This window comes from Streptopelia decaocto (assembly GCF_964273445.1).
Source record: "Streptopelia decaocto genome assembly, chromosome: 9".
Classification (NCBI taxonomy): domain Eukaryota; kingdom Metazoa; phylum Chordata; class Aves; order Columbiformes; family Columbidae; genus Streptopelia; species Streptopelia decaocto.
The window spans coordinates 1,266,847-1,291,271 of NC_138664.1; the positions used below are offsets into that span (position 1 = coordinate 1,266,847).

A 24,425-nucleotide genomic window follows, 5' to 3' on the forward strand; every position below is an offset into this window, starting at 1 on the left:
TAGTAGAAGCTAGGAAGAACACAAAACGTTAGGAGAAATATAATTAATTGGACTACAAGCACTAAAAAAAATTAATTTCTTCCCCTCCCCACCCCGTTAGCGATCACTATATATAATACTCAAGCCTTTCCATATAATTTAGATGAAACAGTGCTTCTAGTTTACATCAGACTCAGTTCTATAAATGAATCTACCTGTGATCCACACATCCAGAGCAACAAAAATAACCTTCAGAAATGCACTGATCACCCCAGAATCCTCACCTATCGTCAGGCTCCTATTCTTGGAGCTGTACCAGAGCTGGGAATGACAGGGTATTTCTGGTAAAAACCTTTCAAGCACAGTTGTATGTAAGAACAAAACAGCCTTATTTACACATTGCCTGGTAACCTATAAGGAAAATTATTATACCAAACAGAACTTTCCCTCACTTTAGAAGCACAGAAGACAAGCAGCTTCCACAAGAAAAGTGCAGAGTATCCTCTTCCCCTGCCATCTTTAGTATATACATACACACCAACAGGAACCTCCAAATTACAGCATATTACTGATACAGAAAAAAATCCATTCTTTAATGTATGCAGCTTGATCTTCTATCCCAGTTTTGCATTAATTCAACAGTTCATTGCCTACCTAATGTTCTCAATGTTCAAAAGATGTGTAGTTGCTCTCCATTTACTGTTCCCATTATTTACTTCTATACCACTTGAACATTTCCCACAATGCATTGTAAATATGCATCCATTTATAGGACCCTACACATTTAGTCATTCAGACAAAAGTCACCATACAATACAAAAGCAGTTAAGTGTATTTTAAACATGCTGTAATCAAGGTAGACGTAGAGCAGTGAGACCAGAAGAAGAACTCTTACTGGTGACAATAGTGAAAATAAGTTCCTGGTTAAAAATGCACCTATTTATATTTACGTCTCCATATGGCTTTTTGTGTATAAGGCTATGTGTAATTTTGTTCAAATGTGTTGATTTTACATTATATCCTTCTGTTTACATTTCTGTTTATGTGAAATCTTTTCTATACTATTCCCAATTCCACACGCCTTGTTATTTCCTTAGTGCCAAATCGCCTCCTGCTTTGCCCAGGCTGTCTAACAAAAATGATGCAGAAGGACTCTGTAGGGGCTCGGACTGACGATGGGGAGAGAAAAGAATTCAAAACCTGCCAATATCGCGGGAAAACCAAGCCTAAAACTTAAGACAAAATCATTTCCCTATTTGTGAAGACTTCACATGGAGGCAGCGCGCCCAGCGGCAGCGGCTGCCACTGGGAGCACAGGCGCTCCCGCACCCCCTTGCTCTGCTTTTGCACATCTGGGCCAGGACTCCTTCCCAGTGCACCAGCAAGCTTGTGTGACACATGTCACAGACAATACATAATCTCTGCTAATTATGGCAAAATATGTTTAATCATCATAGGCAAATGACTGGGTCAAAGAGCTGCCTTTGTTTCTCACTACACCTCTGTTTTCATTTGGCATCATTTATATAATCTACTACTACACGCTCCTCTTCCCAGCACGGAGACAACATGGTGAAGAGCATAAGCTTTTCTATTTTGGATTCTATTTTGGCTCATACACAATCAACCCATTTTCTATTCTAGAACTATTTATTTCCAGTGATGATTCATGAGCCAGAAAGAATACCACTTGCCTGTCAGATGCCAAGGAGAACTTACAGGAATGGTAATTAGGATGGTTTTTATTGTGGCGAGTACAGCTGATATGGTGCCTAGAGAAATGACTGAAATGCAGCCTCTCAGTGCTATTTTTATGGTTGTTTTATAACCACACTTCAAAGTTTTTCATCTAGCTGATGAAAACACAAGGCAGATGAAAGCAGAAAAAACCAAACAACGCAGCAACCCACCTTGCCAAGTCTATGCCTAGATGGTAAACACTCCATACTTTTGTGGATTTGCTTTTTCTACATTATCTCATATTATGCTAAATGATATACTAAATATTCCAGTGCCTAAAAGAAAAAAAAAGGTTGGAAGAGTTACTGGTGATCCTCATGCAAGGCATCAGATATATCTACAATCATCTCAAGATAAGTCATGTATTTTGCATATATGTGTGCACTACGAACAGTCCTCTGGATTCAGTGCGATCATCAACAGTACGAGAAATTAACCATGTGCGAGCCTGAGGGTTTGTACTCCACGAGGCATTTTACACACAGCATTTATTTGTACAGCACGTAAGGTGAAGAGAAGGACTTAAGACCCTAGAATCAACAAAAATAAAAGAAAAAAGTCCAAGCTACTGAGTTTTGCACATTTATTCAAGCTCCGTCAGCTTTACCAGCAGCTTCTCTTACGCTTATTGAACTTACATTTTTGGTCTGCAAAGCTTATAAGCTTTTCTAGCTTCTACAATATAATATGATGTCCTTACATGACCAGTTCTTAACTGAGATATTCTTAACCAATTCATTTCGCAAAAAAAACTTTAAAAAATACAGGTACAAATGTTTTGACTTGGTTTCAAAGAAATGCCAGTTTTTAGTATTTTTTAAACTACTGCCCTCAGTTTGTTCCTATTTAGCTTTTTTTTTCCTGATTATAAATCAATTTAGAGCTTCGAACTTCAGCATGATTTTGTGACCAGCCATATGTTGGAGATGGAGGGATACTTTCTTCTTGGAAACACAGAGCTCAGAGGGGATTACTTCAGTTTCTTCCCCATCCTTTCTAGAAAACAACAGCAAAAACAAAAAAACACCTTTGGACTGAAATAAAAAAAACAGAAAATGTTAAGTAATTTTGTTTCAGAAAAATATGTGTAACTGGAAAAGGCATATGTGGGTTTCTAAAATGGAATTAAGCTGTCGTGGTTGAGACGGACAAACGACATGGACCAAGTTCTTCCAGGATGAAAGTAGTAGATGCCATTTATTGCCACAAGTGCATTTTTATACAGTTTTACCAATTCATGTGTCTCTTCACTATTGGTTACAAGTTACAGCACTAACATCTCATTGGTTAATTTTGCTATCATCCATGTTATTCTTCTATCCCCTTCTCTCTCATGGGTACATCTCTCCTCTCTCCAGATGCTCCTTTACTCCCATCCTTCTCAAGGGTAAATCTTAGTATCTTCAAGGCTGATCTCTACTCCCATATTTTCTGTCAAGGATTCCACAGACCCGCTGCAGTTTCCCACATTAAGCATCCAAAACTACATCGATACAGTATTATTTTAGTCTGCTGGCTTTGGTGAGACAATTGACTCACATATTTAAGTGGCACTATGCTTGTTCTTTATTCACAGGAAAAACAGTGAGAGAACAACAATTACGTCAAAATATACAGTAAAGACTATCTGAATGTATGTTGTTGCGACTGGCTGAAGATTTCATGGCACAGTCTTGGACAGGCGTATCCTAGCAGGTCAGGTAACCACGGCTGGGCTGGGTGTGGTTTCCCCTTGCAGTACAAAATATCTCTGAGTGTCTGGCACCTTCTTTCACGAGTCCACCCCACGCTGTGCTGGTGAACGCCCAGCTCCAGCCCAGCTCCAGCCCAGCTCCAGCCCAGCTCCATCCCAGCCCCATCCCAGCTCCATCCCAGCTCCATCCCAGCTCCATCCCAGCCACAGCCCTGCGGCAGCGGGTGGGACCAGGACTTGCCATGGTGTTCCAGAGCAGCGCTGGGGTATGGCCCATGTCTGACAAAGGAGGAGCCTCTTCTGTCAGTCGAAGTCACTTCTCTCGGTAACAAATGACCGAAACTCACGAGGCTTCTGTTCATTTCGCATCTGCAACTATTCCCGTTCAGCTATGTGGACATAAAACTAACCTCAGTTTGAAAGGCACAGTATTACAAAATGGCAAAACCAGTGTCTAAAGAGTCAGGAACAACTGTAAATTTTAACCTTATAAATTCACACCTTACTTTTCACGGGTAAGAAAGAAATCCTTTGTTTCATTCGCAAGAGGAATGCAGAGGTAGTTCCCTGGAGCTCCGTGGTGAAAACCCTCCCAAGACCTGTCGGACCCGTCTCTAGATGTTCTCACGCTTCAACAACAGCAGTTCCCACCTACAGACTGTCCCACTGCTCTCCCCCAGGGCTCCTGCCCGCCCCTCTCGGCGCAGCGACACCGCAGTGTCCCCACGGCCGCCGCTCCCCCGGGCTCTCCCCGCCCCGCCCCGTCCTGCCCCGCCCCGCCCCGTCCTGCCCCGCCCCGCCCCGTCCTGCCCCGCCCCGCCCCGTCCTGCCCCGCCCCGCCCCGTTCCGCCCCGCCCCGTCCCGTTCCGCCCCGCCCCGTCCCGTTCCGCCCCGCCCCGTTCCGCCCCGCCCCGCCCCGCCCCGCCCCAGCGGGCGGGCACGGTCCCGCTCCCGGAAGCGCACGGCGAGGCCGGTGGCCCGGCGGGGGTTTTCTCTTCCGGGCGGCGGGCGCCATGAGCGACGTGGTGGAGCGGACGCTGAGCGCGCTGCCCGGGCTGCTGGGGCAGCACGACCCGGGCGCCGGGCCGGGGGGCGCCGGTGGCCCGGGCAGAGCTTCCGCCACCTCCCGGCTCGGGAGCCTCATCCGGAGCATCACGGCGCTCACCTCCAAGCATGTACGGCCGGCCTCCCGCTCCTCCCGGTCCCCCCGTTCCTCTCCCTTCCCGCCCCGCGGCCGCGGAGGTGCCGTGTGCGGGGCCGTGTGCGGGGCCGTGTGCGGGGCCGTGTGCGGGGCCGTGTGCGGGGCCGTGTGCGGGGCCGTGTGCGGTGCCGGGTGCGGTGCCGGGTGCGGTGCCGGGTGCGGTGCCGGGCTGGGGGCGGGGGCTCCCTCGGCCCCGGGGCTGTTGAGCTGCGGAACCGGCGATGAGCCGCGGTGCAGAGCGAGTTTACGGGCGCTGCGTTAGGCTGCTCGGGGTGGGGGGGGCATAATATTTTAATTATTTAGATTTTATTAATATATTACTTTATCATTACTTCTTTATAAGTATAATACTTATTGCCTCTGTGCTTGAAACAAGCTGTCTGGGGTCACTGTGTTAAGTGAGCTCTATGCTGTTCTTGAGAAAACCGTGTCATAATTACAGTTGTAATATTGTTAAATCTATCTGTCTCATATTGTACCTCCAAAATTTATGTGAGATTAAAATAAGTTTAACCTGTTCTAGGAAGAAGAGAAATTAATCCAGCAGGAGCTAACCAGTTTGAAAGCAACAGTTTCTGCCCCAAACACAACACTTGTAAGTTCTGTGCGTGGTTACAGGTGGTGGGAACAGCAAGGGTGAAGCAGAACAGTGTTCTCGCTCTTTTTCCAGGTGGAGTGTGGCGGTCAGCTGTGTTATGGGTATTTAATCATCTGCTTTACAAGGTACTGACGTCTGGTTTTGCAGCATGGTGAAAATAGTGAGGACGCTGTGATTCTTTTAGATGTGAACAAACTGTAACAGGATGGTGCCGAGAGTCTCATTTGTAGTTTCTAAAATAATGCAGACAAAAACCTAAGAGATGAACAGCTTCCGTCAGATAATGTTCTTTGCAGGGTAACATTGTTCTTATAATTAACTTGTGCTATACAAGAACCTGTGCATTGTATGCTCAGTTGTTCGTAGTGAGTTGCAGAACTTGGTATCTTCTGGTTTGAGTCAGGCGATGTATATTTCAGTCCCATGAGTGAGAATTTTTTAAAGGAAAAATAAGGTTTTACATCACACATAGTGAAAACCTATCCTAGGTCAGTGTAGTGATCGGGAAAAAATAATTTCCATTAGCAGAGTGATGATCTAATGTTTCAGATAATTAATTTTTTAATTTTAGTCATAATCTAGTGTTGATTGCATACATGATAATCAAAATAAGATAACGTCTTTCAGGGTACTATATGGGAGTTATGCTTTTATGGTAAAAATTAATATTGATTTGCAGAAGAGGTTCACAGCAAAGGAAAAATTAAGAGTACACTGATTTTAGAAAACAAATTTGAATACGCATATATTTCTATCAAAGTCCTCTACTTCATTAGAGCAGTGAAGAAGAGCATAAAACATGGTTGACTTAAAGTTCTCACTAATTTATTTTTGATATTTCAGAGACTGATGAAAGAATGTATGGTGAGATTCATCTATTGTGAAATGCTGGGCTATGAGTCTTCCTTTGGATATATCCATGCAATCAAGCTTGCGCAGCAAGGAAATCTTTTGGAGAAAAGAGTTGGTATGTGCATGGAGCTGTAGCCTTAATAATATTCTCAAACAAATCTCTTAGGATTTATAATTCATGTAAAAATACAACTGAAAATGTTGTTCTGCTTTCTTGGTCTTGTTTCTTAGTCTCGCTCCTCTTTGAAAATAACTAAACCCCTGGTTTGTGAGCTGCTCTGTATCTGCTTGTACAACAGAAGGCAGGGGAAAGTATTTAAAATCATTGGTTGTTCTTTATTTGTGCTGCAATTCAAAACAATGAAACAAGTAATTTATGAGGAATTTTGTTTAAAACCACAGCAAGCTGAAAACGAGTTTCTGTCGGGAACTGCTTTCTCTTTCAAGTGCTGTAGTGTGAGATTAGACAAAGATATTAATGTCAGTTTCTGCAAGCATAGTATTGGTTTCCCAGCATTCAACTAAAGATAATTGTTTAGAATGTTTGAAAAGGGCTTATTCCTGTTAGCAAAGTGGCTCTAAAATATTTTCTGGTTTGGTGCTTGTAGGCTCATTTTTTGGTTTAGGAACAGTTGTAGGCGCGGAGGCCAACAGGGAGATCCTTACAGCGTAGATGCCGAAGTTCCTGAGGAAATCTGAAAGGCCTGTTCAGATTGCTTTGGGACGTCGTGCCGTTGGGGTTCCCTGCCGGCGTGGCTCTGAACTTGCTTCCCGTAGCTTTAGTTTGAAGTAGCTCTCAGCCTGTCTCATCTGGAGAATTTCCTTGCAGTTGCTGATTCAGCTGCCTAGTGAAGACATTTCTTCTTGTTTGCAGAGAAAATGGTTTAACTCCAAGCAATACTGTGTCTGCATACACAGAAGGAAAGCAATGTCTTGCGGGATATGCTTGTTTGATATCCTTTGTTTGAATTTCACCTGGATCATCAACTCAAGTATTGGAGTTTCTGGGAGAATGCGTTACAAATGGTGATTTTAAAGTTGCTTTATCCTTGAGTAAGGAAAGCCAGAGTGCAGATGCTCTGGTAGGGATTAAGAAATTCTCTCTTCACCAAGCCTGGGCGAGCAGGTGGTAAGCTCTTTTGAAGACTTTGTGACCTCTGTAAGTGCCAAGAACCAATGTGTCTTGTTAATTGGTTTGAGACCTTTCTATGCTAGGGCTCTTTGAGAAGGCTTTGGTGAAGCAGCATTTTTTTTTAATGTAGGTAGCTTAAAGTTCTCTGGACACAAAATGCCCTTAAGCTTTGATCTGGTGAAAGGATTTTATCAAGAGTGTGTGGGAGGGTGTTAGTTTTTGGTTTTTTTTTTTCTTGTTGTTCTGTAGTTATTAATACATGTGATACATGAGGATAACCTGGTCTGTTCCTGGGGCAGTACACCAAACTCTGTATGAAGGAATTGTTGTCAGTTGATCCAAATAGGTTACTCTTTTACCCCATGTGAGCCTCAATGAATGAGAGTGAACTATGTTTTGGCAGGTGTGCTAAGCTGATCCATAGTTTCACAAGCAGACAGATCAGTCGGATGGCCCAGACAGTTATTTGTGTCTAAGTTCTGATCCCAAAGCCCTGAATGAACCAAGACCTTTGTAAAGACCCATTTTTGTAACACAAATGTTGTCCTGAGTTGTGGCCCACCCTTCCCAGCTCCCCACTTCAAGTCCCTTAGTTTAAAAGGAAGAGGAGTCTTGGAAGAAAAAGTTTGCTGGCAAGTTTCTTTTCTGAGGTTCTGAATTGTTTCCTCCTTATTAAGAAATAGCAAAGGCGTTTTGGGCATAGAATGCTGAATTTACTTCTTGTTCCAAGTCAAATATAAAATGTATTTGAAATGGAACTTTATTTTTTTTGAAAAGAAGCAGGTTTAAGGAAGTACATTTGCTGTGTAGTCTAGAAGGAATATACTTCTGTCTGTGCAGAGGAGATATTCCTTTGCAGGGAGCCATTTCTCACGGTGTTCTTGGCTGCTCTTTAGCGATAACAATATTGTAATGTCTCTTATTTCTCACAGCTTATGAATTCTTAGCTGTTATTTGTTGAGCTTTACTGCAACCTAAATATAACTGATTTGCCTAGAAATCAAGTATTGATATTTAAAACAGGAGCAACTGTTATCCAACAGCGGGCTTTTAAAATGGAATTAACTCTTCTTGTATTACGACAGTCTTGAGTTTTCTATCTTGAAGTTGCTTCCTGCTTGAAAGTAGTAACAGAGGCTACTTTCTTTTATAGGTTACTTGGCAGTGTCTTTATTTCTCCATGAAAATCATGAATTGCTACTTCTGCTGGTGAACACAGTTGTGAAGGTACAGTGTTGTTGGGGGGCCGGAGGTAAACTAAACGTGGGCCAATTCACCCCTGGTTTGTGTCACACAGCCTCTAGGCTCTGTACCCATTCGTTCTGCCTGGCTCTCTTACAGTTGGCTGTTTCTTTGCTTAGCAATGAAGATTTGGAAATACTTTCCCTGGCTTTTTAATTTAATCTTGGCGTTCCTGCTGTTGGAGTTGGATTTTTAATGTTTTTTCAAAGGAGATATGCCATAAAATGTCCTGTGTAAAATGTACCAATTGGGTACATTCTCAACTCCAGGGCAAGCCATACATGACTATTTCAGCATAAACTTTGCTTTTGGCTGACAGCAACTGTCTGCTCACTTCTTTGAGTTCCTTTGATACATTTCATAGAAAATGGAAATGTACTTTAGAGTGACACTGAAAATCTGTTACCCAGTAATATTTCATAGCTGTAATCTTCTGTATTACTGCCTCTTACGTGGAGCAATTTTGACTTACAACAACTATGTCACTGTAATTACTATTTTTATATTAGAGTAGGCCCAAGTCACATAATTCTAGACTGAAAGTGAGGTTCATTTTGATGTTGTAATTGAAAACTCTTTCATAATCTCTACAAATCTGACTTGAACCCAGGAACAATAGAGAAAGAAGTGAAATACGAGTCCACAAAGAACTAAACCAAAATGAGCACTAACACCTGTCTGAGAGAAATGGCCAGAGCAAATAATGGTGTGAGCTAGAAACCTTACATGTTTCATTTGTTTTGAAAAATATAGTCCTGTATTTCAGGAATTCATCCATCTTTTTTTGTTTGAGGTTACAGTGGGCTATATCTTCTGGTTTTAATTGTATTGCGACAGATTGTGATTTTTATTTTTTTTTTTGTCTTTTGTAGAACATTACATGTAATTTTCATTCTCCTCCTAGGGAGTGTGTAATGCTTAATTTTAGCGTACAAATATGTAACTGGCAGTACTATTGAGCTTGGTCTTTTTTCTATATTTGTTGAATTCTTTGGGCTAGTTCAAGGGCACTGGAGAGCAGACTGTTGAATTCTATGAGAAGTGACTCATCCCACTGTTCCAACTGGGACCCAGCGTAGTTTTGCAGTCATCAAACTATTTCAGTAAACAGATATTGATTGTAGTCCTGTGTGTCAGTCTCGCATACATTTAAAATGTGAATGTAGTTCTATAGCATAAGTCTGAGGAGCTGCTTGTTCCCTCTTCCTGTCTAAGAGAAGAGAAGAGCGCTGAGGGCTCAGCGGGAGCTGGTGCTGCTCAGACGTGAGCGGACAGGCGGCCGTGGGCTGCTGGCTGTGCTGGGCTGGGTGCAGCCTGCCTCTGGAGATCTGGGCTACATCTGTGCACAATTCAAAAGCCTCAATGAAAAATGACTGTCTCATCTCAATGGTTTTAACAGGACTTACAGAGCACTAATCTAGTGGAGGTGTGCATGGCATTAACCGTTGTCAGCCAGATCTTTCCACGGGAGATGATTCCAGCTGTTCTTCCCCTAATAGAAGACAAGCTCCAGCATTCTAAGTACGTATGTATTTACAGAATTTCAAGAAGCCTTGTACGGGTGAATGTCTTATTTTTGTAGGTCTAGTAAACTGGTGTTTTTTCTATGAGTTACTCATTCTGATTGTTACCTACATAAATTATTCCTCTCCCAGTGTTTCTCTTGGATTCTTGCCTCATTTATTTGCAGTCTTGACTGAGTATTGGATGGGTATTTTTTTCATCACCAGCTTTCATAGGTAAATGTAATTGGCTTTATCTGCTGGAGTCCTTCCAACAAATATGTGGATGAAGAGGTGTTTGTAGAGTAAGTGGAGAGACAGATGGGGATCCTGAAAGTATTTCACTGATACGCTTTTACAGAAGTTTCTATAAAGAGCTGTATTAAAAAAAGTATCTGCAGACATCAATGTCCTTGAATTGTTTGATTCTTAATTTATAATATCCCATACACAGAGGATAACGTTAGCGTGTTGATTAAAAGGGAACTGCAGATCAGTATCTTCTGGCCAGGTGTTTTTCGGAGCTGCATGTGACCGCACAGAGTAGCAGTGGCCAATTTGACTGTTTATTTGGTGGCCATTGTTTGGAATTGACAATCTGACATCAAGCACTACTGTGCTTTTAAGTTTTGTCACTTCCTCACTTGAATGATATTTGCAAAGTCATTTTTTTATCAAATATGTAAAACGTGGGTTCTCATCTCTCTTCAAATCCTGATGTTCTGATGACTGGCCACAATTTAACAGCGCTGTAGAAATAACAAGTGGAAGTTGTTAAGTCAAATACTTCAAATACACAAGCAGGTTCATTTCATTTTGTGTGAATCTCATTTCTCTTCAGGGAAATTATCCGAAGAAAAGCTGTTCAAGCTTTATATAAATTCTATCTCATTGCTCCTAACCAAGTTCAGCATATTCATGATAAGTTCCGGAAAGCCTTATGTGACAGGGACCCTGGGGTCATGGCTGCTTCTTTGCATATTTATCTTCAAATGATTAAGGTAGGCAAAGAATTAGAAACACAACTGACCTTAAGAGCTGTTTATATGTATTGGTTTTATTATTACAAACTGTATTGTACAGGTGTTTTATAGGAAAAGCGTACTCATGATGGTTAATTTATGTGATCATGGGTATCTTTGTTCTGTTTGTTTGTGGTAGCTCTACATTTAGCTTGACAGATGTACTTCTTGCATGATCCAAACCCTCAGCGCTGCATCCTTGGGGAGAAGATCTGACTTCTACAGTGTGTTAGAAGGTTTCCTGAAATTTACTTGCTAATTTTTTACTGTTGCCTTTAAGTTACATTCATTCCCTTTGCAAACGTACAAGGAAATAGCATAGGTTTAAAGTGAAGAACCTAGAGACGCTGAGGGACAAGAGTAGAAGGTTGATTTAAAGAAATGAAACTGTCAGTGTAGGTATTTTGATCTTACTGAGTTTGTGGATTACTCTTGCTTTTGAGGCGCTGTATCAAAATATTTGAATTGTATTTCTTTGTATAGGAAGACTCATCCGGATACAAGGACTTGACCGGGAGTTTCGTTACCATCCTGAAGCAGGTGGTGGGGGGAAAGCTCCCTGTTGACTTCAACTACCACAGCGTGCCGGCGCCCTGGCTGCAGATCCAGCTCTTGAGAATACTGGGGCTGTTGGGAAAAGACGATCCAAGGTAACCAGCTCTTTCTCTGTAATTAACATTTTCAAGGTACAAAGAATACAGTCATAACCCGCACCTCATAGACAGCTTCCTGGTTTGTTGTTTGGGTGATGTGTTGTTTATTTTTTAATAAGAGGACTTCTGTGTTGAACTTCTTACACGTTTGTTATTAACCAGTGCAATGAGCAGATATTCTTTAAACTGCAAAATTAGTTTATTAGCTTCCGGATTGGTTGAACGGTTATTGTGGAATATGCTAGAAGTGTATGTTCTTGCCGCCACTTTTGTTACTAGGTTACCAAACTACTGTGTGAAAATCCAGAGTAAATTTACTTTCAAAAGTGTTGTTGTTTAGCGAGGACTTAGTTGTCCGTGGTCCTTTTCCTGTTGACGTTTTATGTTTTTATACAAGCAGTGAGGGGAGTGTTTTTGTTCTTGATATAGTAAATGTTTCTTTAGAAAGCTGCAAACACCTTGTTAGATGCCACTTAGAAACACGTGATAAAGATCTTCTCTGTTAAGGCAAATCTGCGGGTATGGATGATTTGTGTCACAGATTTCTATACTAGTGTTTGAGCTGTTTGGCAAAAGAAGACTATGTGCTTGTTGGTGCTGAATTCTTATATTTTTCTTGTTAAACAGCACAAGTGAATTGATGTATGATGTTCTGGATGAATCTTTAAGAAGAGCAGATATAAATCATAATATTACATATGGTGAGTGAGGTTATTTTATCTAATTATAAGTATTGAAAATGTGAGTAGTCGATCGTGCTACAATATCTGTGCAGTGCTTCTGAAAAATCTAATTATGTTCTCAATATACAATGACTGTTTTCTTAAGTGTTTTGACTAGTAAATGGTAAAACAAGTGATAGTGCTGCAGTTCCTTGATCCAGTCAATGAGCTTGATTGATTGTTAAAAATGTTTGCGTTGTAGATGTATTTACTACAGGTTAATTGCCTGTTGCTTTCCTCCCCACAGCCATCTTGTTTGAATGTGTCCAGACAATTTATACCATTCATCCCAAATCCGAACTACTTGAAAAGGCTGCCAAGTGCATTGGAAAATTTGTTTTGTCACCCAAAATTAATTTGAAATATTTAGGTAAGGTTACCTGATTTCATAAATATGTTTTGATTTTGATTGTAACAGTATACATTCTCTTATATCATTTCCAATCACTTATATTCTAGGTTTAAAGGCTCTGACCTACGTTATCCAGCAGGACCCTAATCTGGCACTTCAGCACCAGATGACAATAATCGAATGTCTGGACCATCCAGATTCCATTATTAAAAGGGAGGTCAGTGACTTTTTAAACTTCAAATGGTAATGTTATTTTCAAGACAGGTGATCGGTTTTGTAAAATGAATAGTGTCAAAGTCTCAGTTATTGAGAAGCAGTTATAAACTATATTAATATGACAAACTGTGTAAATAAGCACGGTATTTAATTTCAGTCTTGCCAAATAAAGGCAGTTTTGCTCACATTTGGAATGTACTAAAGTGTTTATTTGCCTGCTTCCTTTTTTGAGTCATCAGAGCCAATTACATATAGTTTTTGCATTCTCTTTCAGACTTTAGAGCTTCTCTATAGAATTACAAATGGACAGAATGTAATTGTCATAGTTCAGAAGATGCTTGGCTACTTAAAAGAAAGCAAGGAGGAATACGCTATCATCAACTTAGTTGGCAAAATAGCAGAACTAGCTGAGAAATATCCTTTTATTTTTCTGAGGCTCAGGCGTCTGTAGCATTTGTACCTTTCAAAGCATCTGTCGTGATCTTTGCAGGTAGGAAGCGTTACAGCTGTGCTTTCCATTCTTTCAAATGCAAAAAAGCGTACAAAAATGACCACAGTGTGTGTTGTATTTCCTTAAGAGAAAGCACTGTGGAAAATTTCCCTTCAGTAAGTGCGCATTTTCAGGATTTATTTAAGGGAGGGCAGAAGCTAAATTCCAAAGTTAACAGAGGCTCATCAAACTTTAAATATATAAGAAAAGCGATGTTATTTTCCGTGGAGAACTTAAAAATGCTTATTGCTTTTCAGTAAATCAGCAGCAAAACACTGCTGAAAAGAACAGCAATCTGTCATTGATCGAGTGACACTGGGTAAGAAACCTCAGAAGATTGTGCTGGAAAGCTGGCGTGGAACCAGCGTGAACCGCAAATGCCGTAGGATAGGTTTCCGGAGCTGAATCCTCGTGTGAACATATCTGTTCCTACTGTGTGAAGTCTACTTAAACTCTTATTTTTGACTCTAACGTTTATTCACGCACAACAAAATGTATTCATTGGGGAGCCAGCAAATTGCACGTAATGGGGAGCTGTGAAGTTCCCACGCAGGCTTTTTCCACACAGCAGTAACTTAAGAGTTCTCTACTCGACTGCCAGTTTTCATGAGGTTTACAGGAAACGCTTTGTAAAAGGTACAGGGATATTTCCTCTTCAGTTAGATTGAGCTGATGTTAGACCATCAGTCCCCCCGTGTACTGGTGAGATCAAGATAGGTAGCTTATTGGTGGAAAATTTATTTCCCTACGAAATGCACTAAAAAAGAGAGTTATGCCTTAGCACTTGATTCCTTAACATCTGGACACATATGCCCCTGACAACGAGTGGTTCATCCAAACCATGAACGCTGTGTTTTCAGTTGGAGGTGACGTTGTGCATCCCGAAATCCCAAACAACTTCCTGAGGCTGTTGGCCGAAGGTAACTCCCCGAATGCTCAGAAGAATTAGACGTGTTTGTTAATCATCTGGCTTTTTTTCTTAAAATACACTTTGAAATATTTGATGGGAGGCGTTATTTGTGTTTCAGGCAAAGTATGTGTTGTTTTCTATCTAGGATTTGATGATGGGAAAGAAGATGATCAGCTTCGGGTGTATGCAGTGCGGTCCTATTTAGCGTTACTTGGCGAGGAAGGTGCATTGTATCCACAGAAATTCCTTCAAGTTATGAGCTGGGTAAGGTCAAAGTTGAATACACAGCTATGAGGAAATTGTCGAAGGTGGTGATGGTTTTAATATGTATCCTTAGCTTTTATTTTTAGCATTAATATTCTAGATAATACGCTGAAATCTATTTTTAGTCACCTCTTTTGGTGCCCAAGGGCTTTTTAGTCTGTCGTAATTTGTGGAAAAGCTGACTTGCTCCCCTTGAGGCAGGTGACTATTGGAATGGCTTAGCAGCCCCATGGATCTGACCACATCCTGGCGGCCTTTCCGTCTTCATCAGGATTAGGCCAGATGTGGCTGTGAAATGCATTTTGAGCCTGCAGGCGAGTGGCCAAGTGCTGTGCCCGCATTGCCTGGTACCTGGATCAGCTTCAGCTTCCTCCCGAGGAGGAGGAGGAGGCTGCTTTGGGAGCAAATCATGTTCTGCAAGGGCCTCGTTGCTGTGTTTAGCTTGCTTTTCCAGACAGCTGTTTGATTTTAAAGGAGCTAAAAGCTGGAGTGTGCTGAGGTAAACACAAAGATAATTTCAAGCCTTTGACATTTAAAAGACAAAATGGTAATGAAATTATTTAGAACATGTTTAAATAATAGTTTGTGGAACGTGAGGTAGATTTTATCATGGTGGTGTTTGCTACTACTTTCTGATTTCAAGGCTGAAAGCACTGCTCTGTGTTACTTAATGCATATTTTGTCTGTTCTTTGTGAACAGGTGTTGGGGGAATATTCCAGCCTTGTTACAGATGTTGATCCAGAAGTTATTCTGACAAAGCTACACAGCTTGCTGAAGAAGACTTTTGTTACTTCTGAAAGTAAAGCGTGGATAATGGCTGCGGTCACCAAGATAGCATCGCGCACCTCCTGCTCGGAAACAGTTGACACACTGATCCAAGAGTTCAGCAGCTCTCTAGATACGTGCCTGAGACAACACGCCTTTGAATTGAAGCACCTGTGTGAGGACAAAGCACTGATGGAAAACTTGCTTCCGTTTGATGGCAGTTGCAGTGAGATGGTGGTAAGGCAGCGCAGGGTCTGCTCTTCGTGAGCCTCTTTGTGCTTTGGGGAGTTGAGTATTTTGATAAGAAAGTGTTTTCAAAATGAATTACATTGGGCAGTTCTGACTGGTGCCAGTCTTCAGTCCACTTAAAGTGAGTTTTCAGAAACAGACTCTTTCAGGCATATGTGATGAATCATAATGTTCTATACTGAAAGATAAAGAACCGGGGTGTTTAGTTAATAAGCTTTTAACAAAATTATGATTTCAGACACTGATTTATTTTTTTGTTGTCTTGTTAAAGACAAGTTAGGCCTGCGTTAGTGGCATAGTGCTGCTTTTTAATTCAAAGGGTTCATTTCCTATTTAGAACCTACTGACCTTTGCACTGAAATGTCCATAAAAAGATGGAAAATAGCATTGATATTGATGAGGTTTGGTTTTAGTTTTTTTTTTTTTTTTAATTTAGTATTTTCATATATTACTAGGATCAACCATTTTGGGAAAACTCCGCTGTGTTTTTTATCTAGTTTAGACAAAAAACAATAGTGGGAGGAGTTAATTCAAGCTGCAAATCTCTAGCTCGCTGTCTGTCCAACATACTTGCTTAACAGTTTCTGTTAATACAGCAGCTTCACTGGAATATGGGATGTGAGACAGAAGGTCCTGATTTGCTAATAAGACAGAGTGTTCTTCTCCTAAAATCAGGCTCATGGACAGAAAATATTTTCATTGCTTTCTCACTTTTCCTGATTCTGTGTAGGTAGACGCTTCCTTATCTTTTCTGGATGGGTTTGTGGCTGAGGGGCTGGGTCGTGGGGCAGCACCATACAAGCCTCATCACCAGAGACAAGAGGAGAAGCTTTCTCAGGAAAAAGGTGACCGTTAGTTTACTGTATTTATTAAATAGCTGATAAATTATCTGGTAAGTATCAACAAATAATCTGAGTGTACAATTAATACTATTTCTTAAAGTAATGTTACCTTAATACCAAATCTCTTGTTTGTAGATTTAGCTAAATTCAACTTAGATTTTAGTTCCACATCTGTGTAGCTGCTATATGTGACTGTTCATTTATTATATGCTGCTGTTCTGCAGCAAGTATAATCTCTGCTGGATTTGAAATATATGGGGATTATTAAAGCAAAGGATTCTTTACTGTACTGAGCACTTATTCTTGACTGTGGCATCATAGGTTGCGATAACAATCATTGTGAACTTATGACACAAATCTTGCATTTCTTACCTAGTGTAGGTGCAGATAGAACAGCAGTATCTGCTCTCATTTATTTAAAAATGCCCAAAGACTTTACCTATAGTGCATTTTTTTAATTTTTACTTTTTTTTCTCTATAAATATTTGTTTCGTATAGCCAGTCACATGAGGATTTATTTGAGACACCGTTGCATGATTCGCTTTGAGGTTGGAAAGGTTTTCTAAAACATTACTCTGCTTTGCTTTACTGCTGTTGAATTAGAAAAATCAGTCTGGTACACTGCATCATCTACAACTAAGTTGTTATTTTTAAAAGAAGATTTTGCCTGCAGGGTAATGTACACAGTAAATAATGCTGTCCACTTGCACGTGTAGCTTGGCAGGATTGAACGCTTTTCTGAAGCAGTTGTAAATTTAGAGTATCACATCTTCAGCCTGCCAGAAAATCCAAAATTTTGGTGGAGAAAAGTTAAACAAGGTCAAATATGTTGAAACTGAGTACTCTATACTGTTTTTTCCATGCCCATAAAGCCCAGTGAGGGATACAACGTGCTGGATGTGAGACTGAGCTCGTAATAGTGCCTCATACTGCGGTGCTGAGGACAGAATCCGTGGTCTGTGCTGAAGAACACCCGTTTGGCGCTCTGGTGCTCGCAGTGCTTTTGCAATTTTGTTTGCCATCTTCAAAACTGCTTTTTGATCCGTAAAGCGTACTTAAGGTGGCTGGTTTTTCATCCTGCTTTGCAAGTCTTAGTGAAAATTATTTATCACCCAAGGTGTCAAGTATGTTTGCAAAGCAGACAATGATATATGGACATAATACTGTGTACTCAGGATGTTATTTAGGCTCATAAACAGATGGAAAAGCTCACTTAGATCAAATTCAGTACTCTCTGCAAATGTTAAGTATTGGCAGATGATGTGCTGTAAAGTCTCTGTTTAATTTCTAGTATTTAAAACCAAAGGGATACATGTTTTAGATAAATCCTTTGTGTGTGTAAAATAAACTTATATGAGAACAGAAACGTCTATTTTTAATGAGGGTAGAATCCTGAATGGGAAGCCTGAGAAGGGCAGCAGTACCGCATATCTATTTGCAGACAATAGATTTCTTTCTTAGCTTCTTATGCCTCATTGTAATTGTAAGATTCTGTCTTGCAGCTCTGAATTTTGAACCTTATGGATTGTCATTTGCTTCAAGTGTGTCGGCGTCTGGTGTCACGGGCAGACAGTCCCCCACGGGTTTATCTTTTGGTTCTGATACCTCCGGTAACAGTGCTGAGACAGGGCATAAAGAGTGAGTTAATTTGTGTTTGAAATGAAGTACATTTCAGCCTCTCTTCTTGTCGGTATCATGTGTCTTTCCTTCTTCATTACCTGGAACTAAAAAGAATAGAGTTGAACTTGGAAACCTCTGTCATGTAGAAGGAAATCCAGGATGGTGTCTTCTTTAGGAAAATGCAAATGCAATTAGTCTGCTCTTTTCCCACTTCCTTCACAAAGTACAAATTAAGTGATACATAATGTAGTAAAATGAAGCAGGATTACCTGGTGATTACACAATTAAGTATTTTTTTCCTCTGGCTTCTTTCTTTTTGTTACCGGCTATGCTTGCTTTTTATGGACTTAATGCGCCTTTGAAGGAGGTTTATTTTGGTGAAAGTAAGGCTGGGATTTGCAGTGTTTTAGAACACTACAAATAAATGCCATATCCACAGCTTCATACAAACCATTAACTTCATTTATACTGTTGTAAATTGGTATCCAGGAAAGCCTGGGAGATTTTTCAGATCCTTTAACTATTTAGTGTAAGAGAATTTGAGTGAGGCTTTTAGGCGTAGGACTTGTAGGTCTCTCCTAATTTTCAGTCTCGTATGTTAACTCAATTTTTGAAGGAATCAGCAATAAACTTATTTAAATATACTTAGAGATTCCCAGAATCTCTCTCCTGAATGGTGTTTAAAATAGAGTTTTGGCGTGTTTTTATGAATGTGATGTCTGTATAGTTGATCCTGCTTTGTTTTGTTTGCCTTTTCAGGACAAATAGTCTGAAACTGGAGGGAGTCCGCAGGCTGTGGGGAAAGGAAGGCTATCTTCCGAAGAAAGAAAACAAAGCAGGGAAAGCAGACGAGCCACAAAGTGTTTCTTGCGGCAGCTCATTAGCAGGACAGGCGGGTGATGCTCCTGCACCGCGGCCCGACCGAGCTGCCGGGCTCCCCGAGCAAGACAAAGAGAAGCAGCACTTGGCATCAACTTTGTTTGTCGGGCTGGGATCAAATGCTGCCGTCAGTCTGGTAAGTGGTTCTTTTGTGACTTACCAGATTAAACTTTACATGTTGCCTTATTTACAGATACTTATGTGCAAGTGGCGATCTAATTAATGTAGTAAAACCATGCAAAAAAACCTGAGTAATTGAAAAACTATTGAAAATTACTTTTATAATCTGCTTGATAAGAACCTGATACAAGTTGGATATTACTTGATCAGGCGATCTCTGGAGCAGATATGATTAGGTAACTGGAACTTCCCTCTGTTAACGTGTTGCCCTTCAAGTTTTAGCCTCAGTTTTCCCCGATAACTGTTCCTTGACCCAGCTTTGCGGAGTTGTTTGCGCTCATTTGGCAGTAAGGCCGGAGTTTGCCCTGTGTCAAGATCATTTTTTATTTATATATGGTAATTTGTGGAACGTTAAAGAATTCATCATTAGGTAACCTTTATAAGACTGGCATTATCATACCAGCCAGCTCAAATCTTAGCATTTATTACACCAGCCAGCCCAAGTCTTAGCATTTATTACTGGTTTAACCAGAAAATGTTTGCCTGTGCTTGCTTTTTAACAGGAGCTTTTAGTTTGCTTGAGAGAACCCAGAGCCATTCTTGCATTATGGGCTGATCCAATACCTTGTAAGGAATACAACAGAATGCTGTTACTGGATCCGTTCAAGTGTTTGGGATCTACTTATATTTGTCATCTGAATTGATTCCTTGGTTGTTCCTTGTCTCTGCTCTGTTTCATTCTGTGAACAGTAACACAGCTGGTTGCTAGAAACCGTCTGGTTTTTCTTTTTCAGATGGGGAAAATGGACACAGCTACTCAGAAATTCAAAAGAAAATCAAAGATAACTGAAGCTCAAAGCAGTGAGGAGGTGTCAGACTTCCGAAATAGTGCTGCTTTAGATTTTGGTCCCTTACTCGATACAGTACCTGTTAGTGTGGAAGACTACAAGGGAGATATTCACACAAGATTAAGGGAAGCCTCCCAGTGTTCTTCAGGTATTGTGGAAGATAATTTAGGATCTGAAGCACCTCAATCCCTAAAAACCTCTGGAGCGGATGACAGACTTTCGGACAGTAGGCCGTCACAGTCGTCTTTATTTGCTGATGGTAACATTGACATTTTTCGGCCGTCCCCGAGCGCTGGGTGTGAGGGTGCCGGTCAGACGCAGCCGGTCCCTTCCCTGCCCGCCGAGCTGGCGGCGCTCGCGCACTCCGCAGTGGTGGCGCTGGGGCAGAGCGGTGCCCTGGCGCTCTATTCCTGCAAGGCGTGGACACACGACTCCTTGGTGCTCACTGTTTTTCTTTCAAACAAAACCACGTCTGCACTTCACGCTGTGAACTTAGTGTTTGAAGAAGCAGAACATTTTCAGGTAAGAAACTGTGTTTCCGTTATATTTCAAATTCACTTCAAACTTCTTCCTTTTTGCTTGCACTTAAATGTACAATATTTAGATTTAATCTAATAGCCATTCATTTTTCCTAAAGTATTTGCTTAAAAACTATGGCTGTTACACACATCCTGAAGGGTAATGAAAGAAATCTCCGTTCTAAACTTAGTGTTGTTTGATATCAAAGTTAGCACCTCACTTTTAAAATTCACCTTGATTTCATTTCCTGCTGCTTGCCTCTGCATAGCAAATATATAGGGTTTTTCAGTTCTGAATTCAGCTCCTCCCCGGCGTTTCAGGCGGATGCAAACCTAACCGGTCATGCTCTGACTGGTCTGGCTTGAGTTGCCACAGCAATCGCCGTGTAACGTTTTTGCCTGGGGGCGCCTCTTGGGCCTGTGTGTCCATTTGTGTTTATCCGACGGGCAGGCATGGAGCAGTTTCTTCCTTCAGTTTTGTGGTTTATTCTCAAAGACATCAGTTGTATTTCCATTCTCGTTCTCATGCATTGATGTTGGAGAGGTGTCAGTCGATTTAATTTTTATATCAGTTGCATCTTGGATTTAACTATGGTTGGTAAAAGTGTGGGATACTCTTGATTGAAACTTCTCTTAATTGAAAAGCTGTTTAGCAATTGCCTGTTGGTGTGACTCTCCATGCATTTTGCTGAAAGAAGCACAGAATGATGAAACTTTGGGAACACTCAGCAAGTGATAATCAGATTTCTCAACTTCTTGCTTTTACCATATAGCTTGGGGGGTGTTGCAGTGTTGCCTGCTCTTGTATATGAGTTTATTTGGGGACTGAACTACAGAATTCAGGTTCTTGGTCTCTCTGAGCAGCCATTGTGGGGGGGAGTGGGGAAGCCAAATTGCAAAAAGAAATCAATTTCTCCAGTGTTTTAATTCTCATAGAACTCTTGTAGATGTTAATGATTGATTTATCCGTGATAAGAACTGAGAAATGGGAGCTCTGTTCCCTTTCCAAATAGTGCAAGAAAAAGTAAAAGGCACACGATTTTATAGCTGCATCTTAGCCACTTACCCAAGTTGACAGCAAGACTTATATTCTCTATTCCTTTTCAAAAATGATGCAGATTTTGGAGAGTCCCAGCTGCCCGTTTCCTGTGATTGAAGCTGAAGGTGTGGAGCGTTGCCAGAGGTGCGTGCGCATGGGCAGGATCTGTACGCAGGGAGAGCTTTCTGGCTTCGTTCATTACCAGTCAGACATGGAAGCTCGCCTGGAGTTTTCAATAGCTTTATCATTGGTGGACTTCATCAGGTAAATAAAATAAGCTGCAATAGCTTCGTGTTGAACAGGTGCTTTTAATCTAATTGGGATGACTGTTAAAGATAGCGAACAGTTATTTATACACTTACAAAAAAGGCACAGAGTTCCAGGAAGAAGCACAGATGTAGTGGGAACACTGACAGGAGCTGCGGGTTAGAATGGGCTTGAACTCCAGAATGTGGTGCTGAGGAGGCAGCAGAGCTGAGCCAACAGAAGGGCTTGCTGCTTTAAAATGTCCCATAATAGAAACGTGTCAAGCTGAAATAAGTGATTTGAGTACAGGTACCCTGCATTCTATGAAAAGGCTGACAGCTTTTGCAGGGGAAGAAGAAAACAAATTCTGTTTATTTTTAAACACTGCATTTATTTTAAAGTAGCAAAAGCAAGTGTTCTTTTTCCATAGACTTTTCTCTTTTATAGTGAAATCAACCTTGTTTTTCATTATAAAGTCCTCTCATTGGCCTTGGTTTGTCTCTTTCAGTGGGCAGATATCTCAAGGCCATTCACTTTGGTCTTTCATTTTCATAGAATAATGTATTTTTTTTGATGTAGAAATCTAAAGCAAGGAATAGAAACTTATTTAAAAGGTTGAGCTGCGAAGAGGAGGGGTTTGTTTCAGCTGATCTGTGTTTCTTATTGCTTGCTTGTCCACTTGCCCCTAGATGTCATTTATTTGGGAGACTAAATATATTCTGAATACTGTATCTTATTTTGCTGAGATATGTCGTGAACTTGTTTTTAGGCCAATGGAAATGAGTACAGAAGACTTTGGGAAGTTGTGGTTGTCTCTTTCGAATGATGTAAAACAGAATGTAAAAATGTCATCTTCTCAAGGTTCCCTTTCAGCAGCTCTGAATACGCTGCAACAGAAGCTGAAACTCCATATAGTTGATGTTATAGGTGAGTGAAAGTAAACCCTGGGATTGCCTACAACCTCTAATTAGTGCCAGGAAAATGAGTGCATGGAAAAAGCGGGTGTCTTATAGTCGAAGGCAGGGAATGTTGAGGAGCACGGTAGGCAGGGAATGTTGAGGAGCATGGTAAGCACGGAGGCTTTACCCCATGGACTTTATTGCCTCATTCAGGGGTCTGTGTGAAGGTTGCTGTAAAGTGCACAGCAAGCAGTCAGTGTTACAAGGAGGGTGTCGCACTGTGACAGGTTTTGGATAGGACAACAATATGGGAATGAAGCTCTATGACATGCAGGAGGCGTGACTTGGTGGCACATCAGAGGAGCCGGGCTGGGAGGAGAGAGAGCAGAGTTGAGTTAGAGAGAGAGATACTTAATTTGTGAACTGTACCGTAGCTATTATCACTTGTTAACTGTGCGTTGTTTCATCCGTGGCCCCTGTTGCAGGCGCCGAGGGGCTCCTGGCGTGCCGGCTGCTGCCCGCGCTGCCCTGCCTGCTGCACTGCCGGGCCCACGCGGGGCGGCTGGCGCTGTGGTTCAGGTCGCCCTGCGCTGCCCTGCCGGACGCTTTGCTCTATCACTGCCAGAAGGCGATGGAGGAATCCCAGTCGCAGCAGTGCCTGCCTTGATCCGCTTGCTGTGTGAAGAGCAAATCGAGGATTTCAAGAGTTGCACAGATAATTACCAAAGCTCAATGAAGATACTGCCTCTCAGAAGTAGCGCAGGTTTTCTTCCAGCTGGCATACATCCTGTGGACTTTGCGGGGGGAAGAATGATGACCCAAATTATGCCTGCAAAACGTGCTCAGGACTGTACAGTGACTAACAAGTAATCCATTGAACTATTGTTACCTGTTGAAGTGAAATGTATATTTCTTAATTTTGTTGTAAATGACTGAAAGTATTTATTTTTGTTATGCAGCTTTTATAGATGCCAACAATTATTCCTCATAGCAACCACTTAAATATGATTTTAAAGAAAATAAATCTCCATTATGAGGTCAGACATGATCAGTTATCAGGATCATCTAATTTTATTTTGATAACTTTTCTAAAGCTATTTCTAAGCACTGCTGGCGAGACCCCTCTTGGTGGTTGTGTAAAGTACCTTATGCAGCAACAAATGCATGTTTTGAAAATCGTTAAAAGATTTTAGTGAGCAACACACTTCTCATGAGCTTTGATTTCTTTTTTTATACCGTTTACGTGATAATGTCTAAATAAGGTTTTGGTGGGAGGCAGATGTGACTGGATGGAAGCAGCTGCTGGGGGTGATCCGAGGCCCTCAGGTTGGTTCCTGTCCGTGGTTCCTCCTGCTGCTGTGACATCGCGCTCCTCCCGTATCTGGGTGGAGGTGGTTGGCTCTGCTCGTTGCTCTCTGGTCAGTCCATAATCTTATTCTGTCCCTGTCCATGCAAATTCACATGGAGGAATTTCTCATTTATTTTTGCTTCTAATGATTTATAGCCTGAGTGTGACTCCAAAGCTTTGCCTTGCCCCGATGCGGCTGTGTTGTGTGTGCATGGCTGGGAACCGTGGGGAGGCATCAGATCTGCATCGGAGCAGCAGACGTGATACGTGTGTCTGGTTAGGTTGTCTCCTTTACTTCCTGGAATAACCTCAGTCTTGAAAATCCAGCAATCTTAATTTATTTGGATGCTAAATGAAAACGTTAATACTGTTTAATATTGGTTATAACTGGTTATGCTTTTATTTAAAAAAATCAAAGACTGTACACATGGTTCAGACATGATATAAATGGATTCTGTGGCAGAATTCTTCCTTTGAGTGTTT

General features: G+C 41.3%; 1 protein-coding gene across 1 annotated transcript; it reads left to right on the forward strand.

The window, feature by feature from the left end:
• The first annotated feature begins 4,386 nt into the window (after positions 1–4,386).
• On the forward strand, positions 4,387–23,403 carry AP4E1 (adaptor related protein complex 4 subunit epsilon 1). Its single transcript, XM_082060970.1, has 21 exons — positions 4,387–4,587; positions 5,137–5,208; positions 6,055–6,178; positions 8,349–8,422; positions 9,837–9,958; positions 10,781–10,940; positions 11,445–11,611; positions 12,242–12,315; positions 12,584–12,706; positions 12,796–12,905; positions 13,179–13,318; positions 14,202–14,314; positions 14,450–14,568; positions 15,269–15,571; positions 16,314–16,428; positions 17,928–18,063; positions 18,805–19,060; positions 19,839–20,414; positions 21,529–21,713; positions 22,465–22,622; positions 23,080–23,403. Exons 1-21 carry the CDS (start codon positions 4,426–4,428, stop codon positions 23,259–23,261), a joined length of 3,471 nt encoding a protein of 1,156 aa, XP_081917096.1. The 5' UTR covers positions 4,387–4,425; the 3' UTR covers positions 23,262–23,403.
• The last annotated feature ends 1,022 nt before the right edge of the window (positions 23,404–24,425 follow it).

What these genes read in the sequence shown, in the direction of transcription:
- AP4E1 (XM_082060970.1), top strand. Translation starts at nt 4,426, where the DNA reads ATGAGCGACGTGGTGGAGCGGACGCTGAGCGCGCTGCCCGGGCTGCTG. An exon ending in TTGGGAAAAGACGATCCAAG is followed by an intron (nt 11,612 to 12,241) that starts GTAACCAGCTCT and finishes CTTGTTAAACAG; the next exon opens with CACAAGTGAATTGATGTATG. An exon ending in GAAGCTTTCTCAGGAAAAAG is followed by an intron (nt 16,429 to 17,927) that starts GTGACCGTTAGT and finishes TCTGTCTTGCAG; the next exon opens with CTCTGAATTTTGAACCTTAT.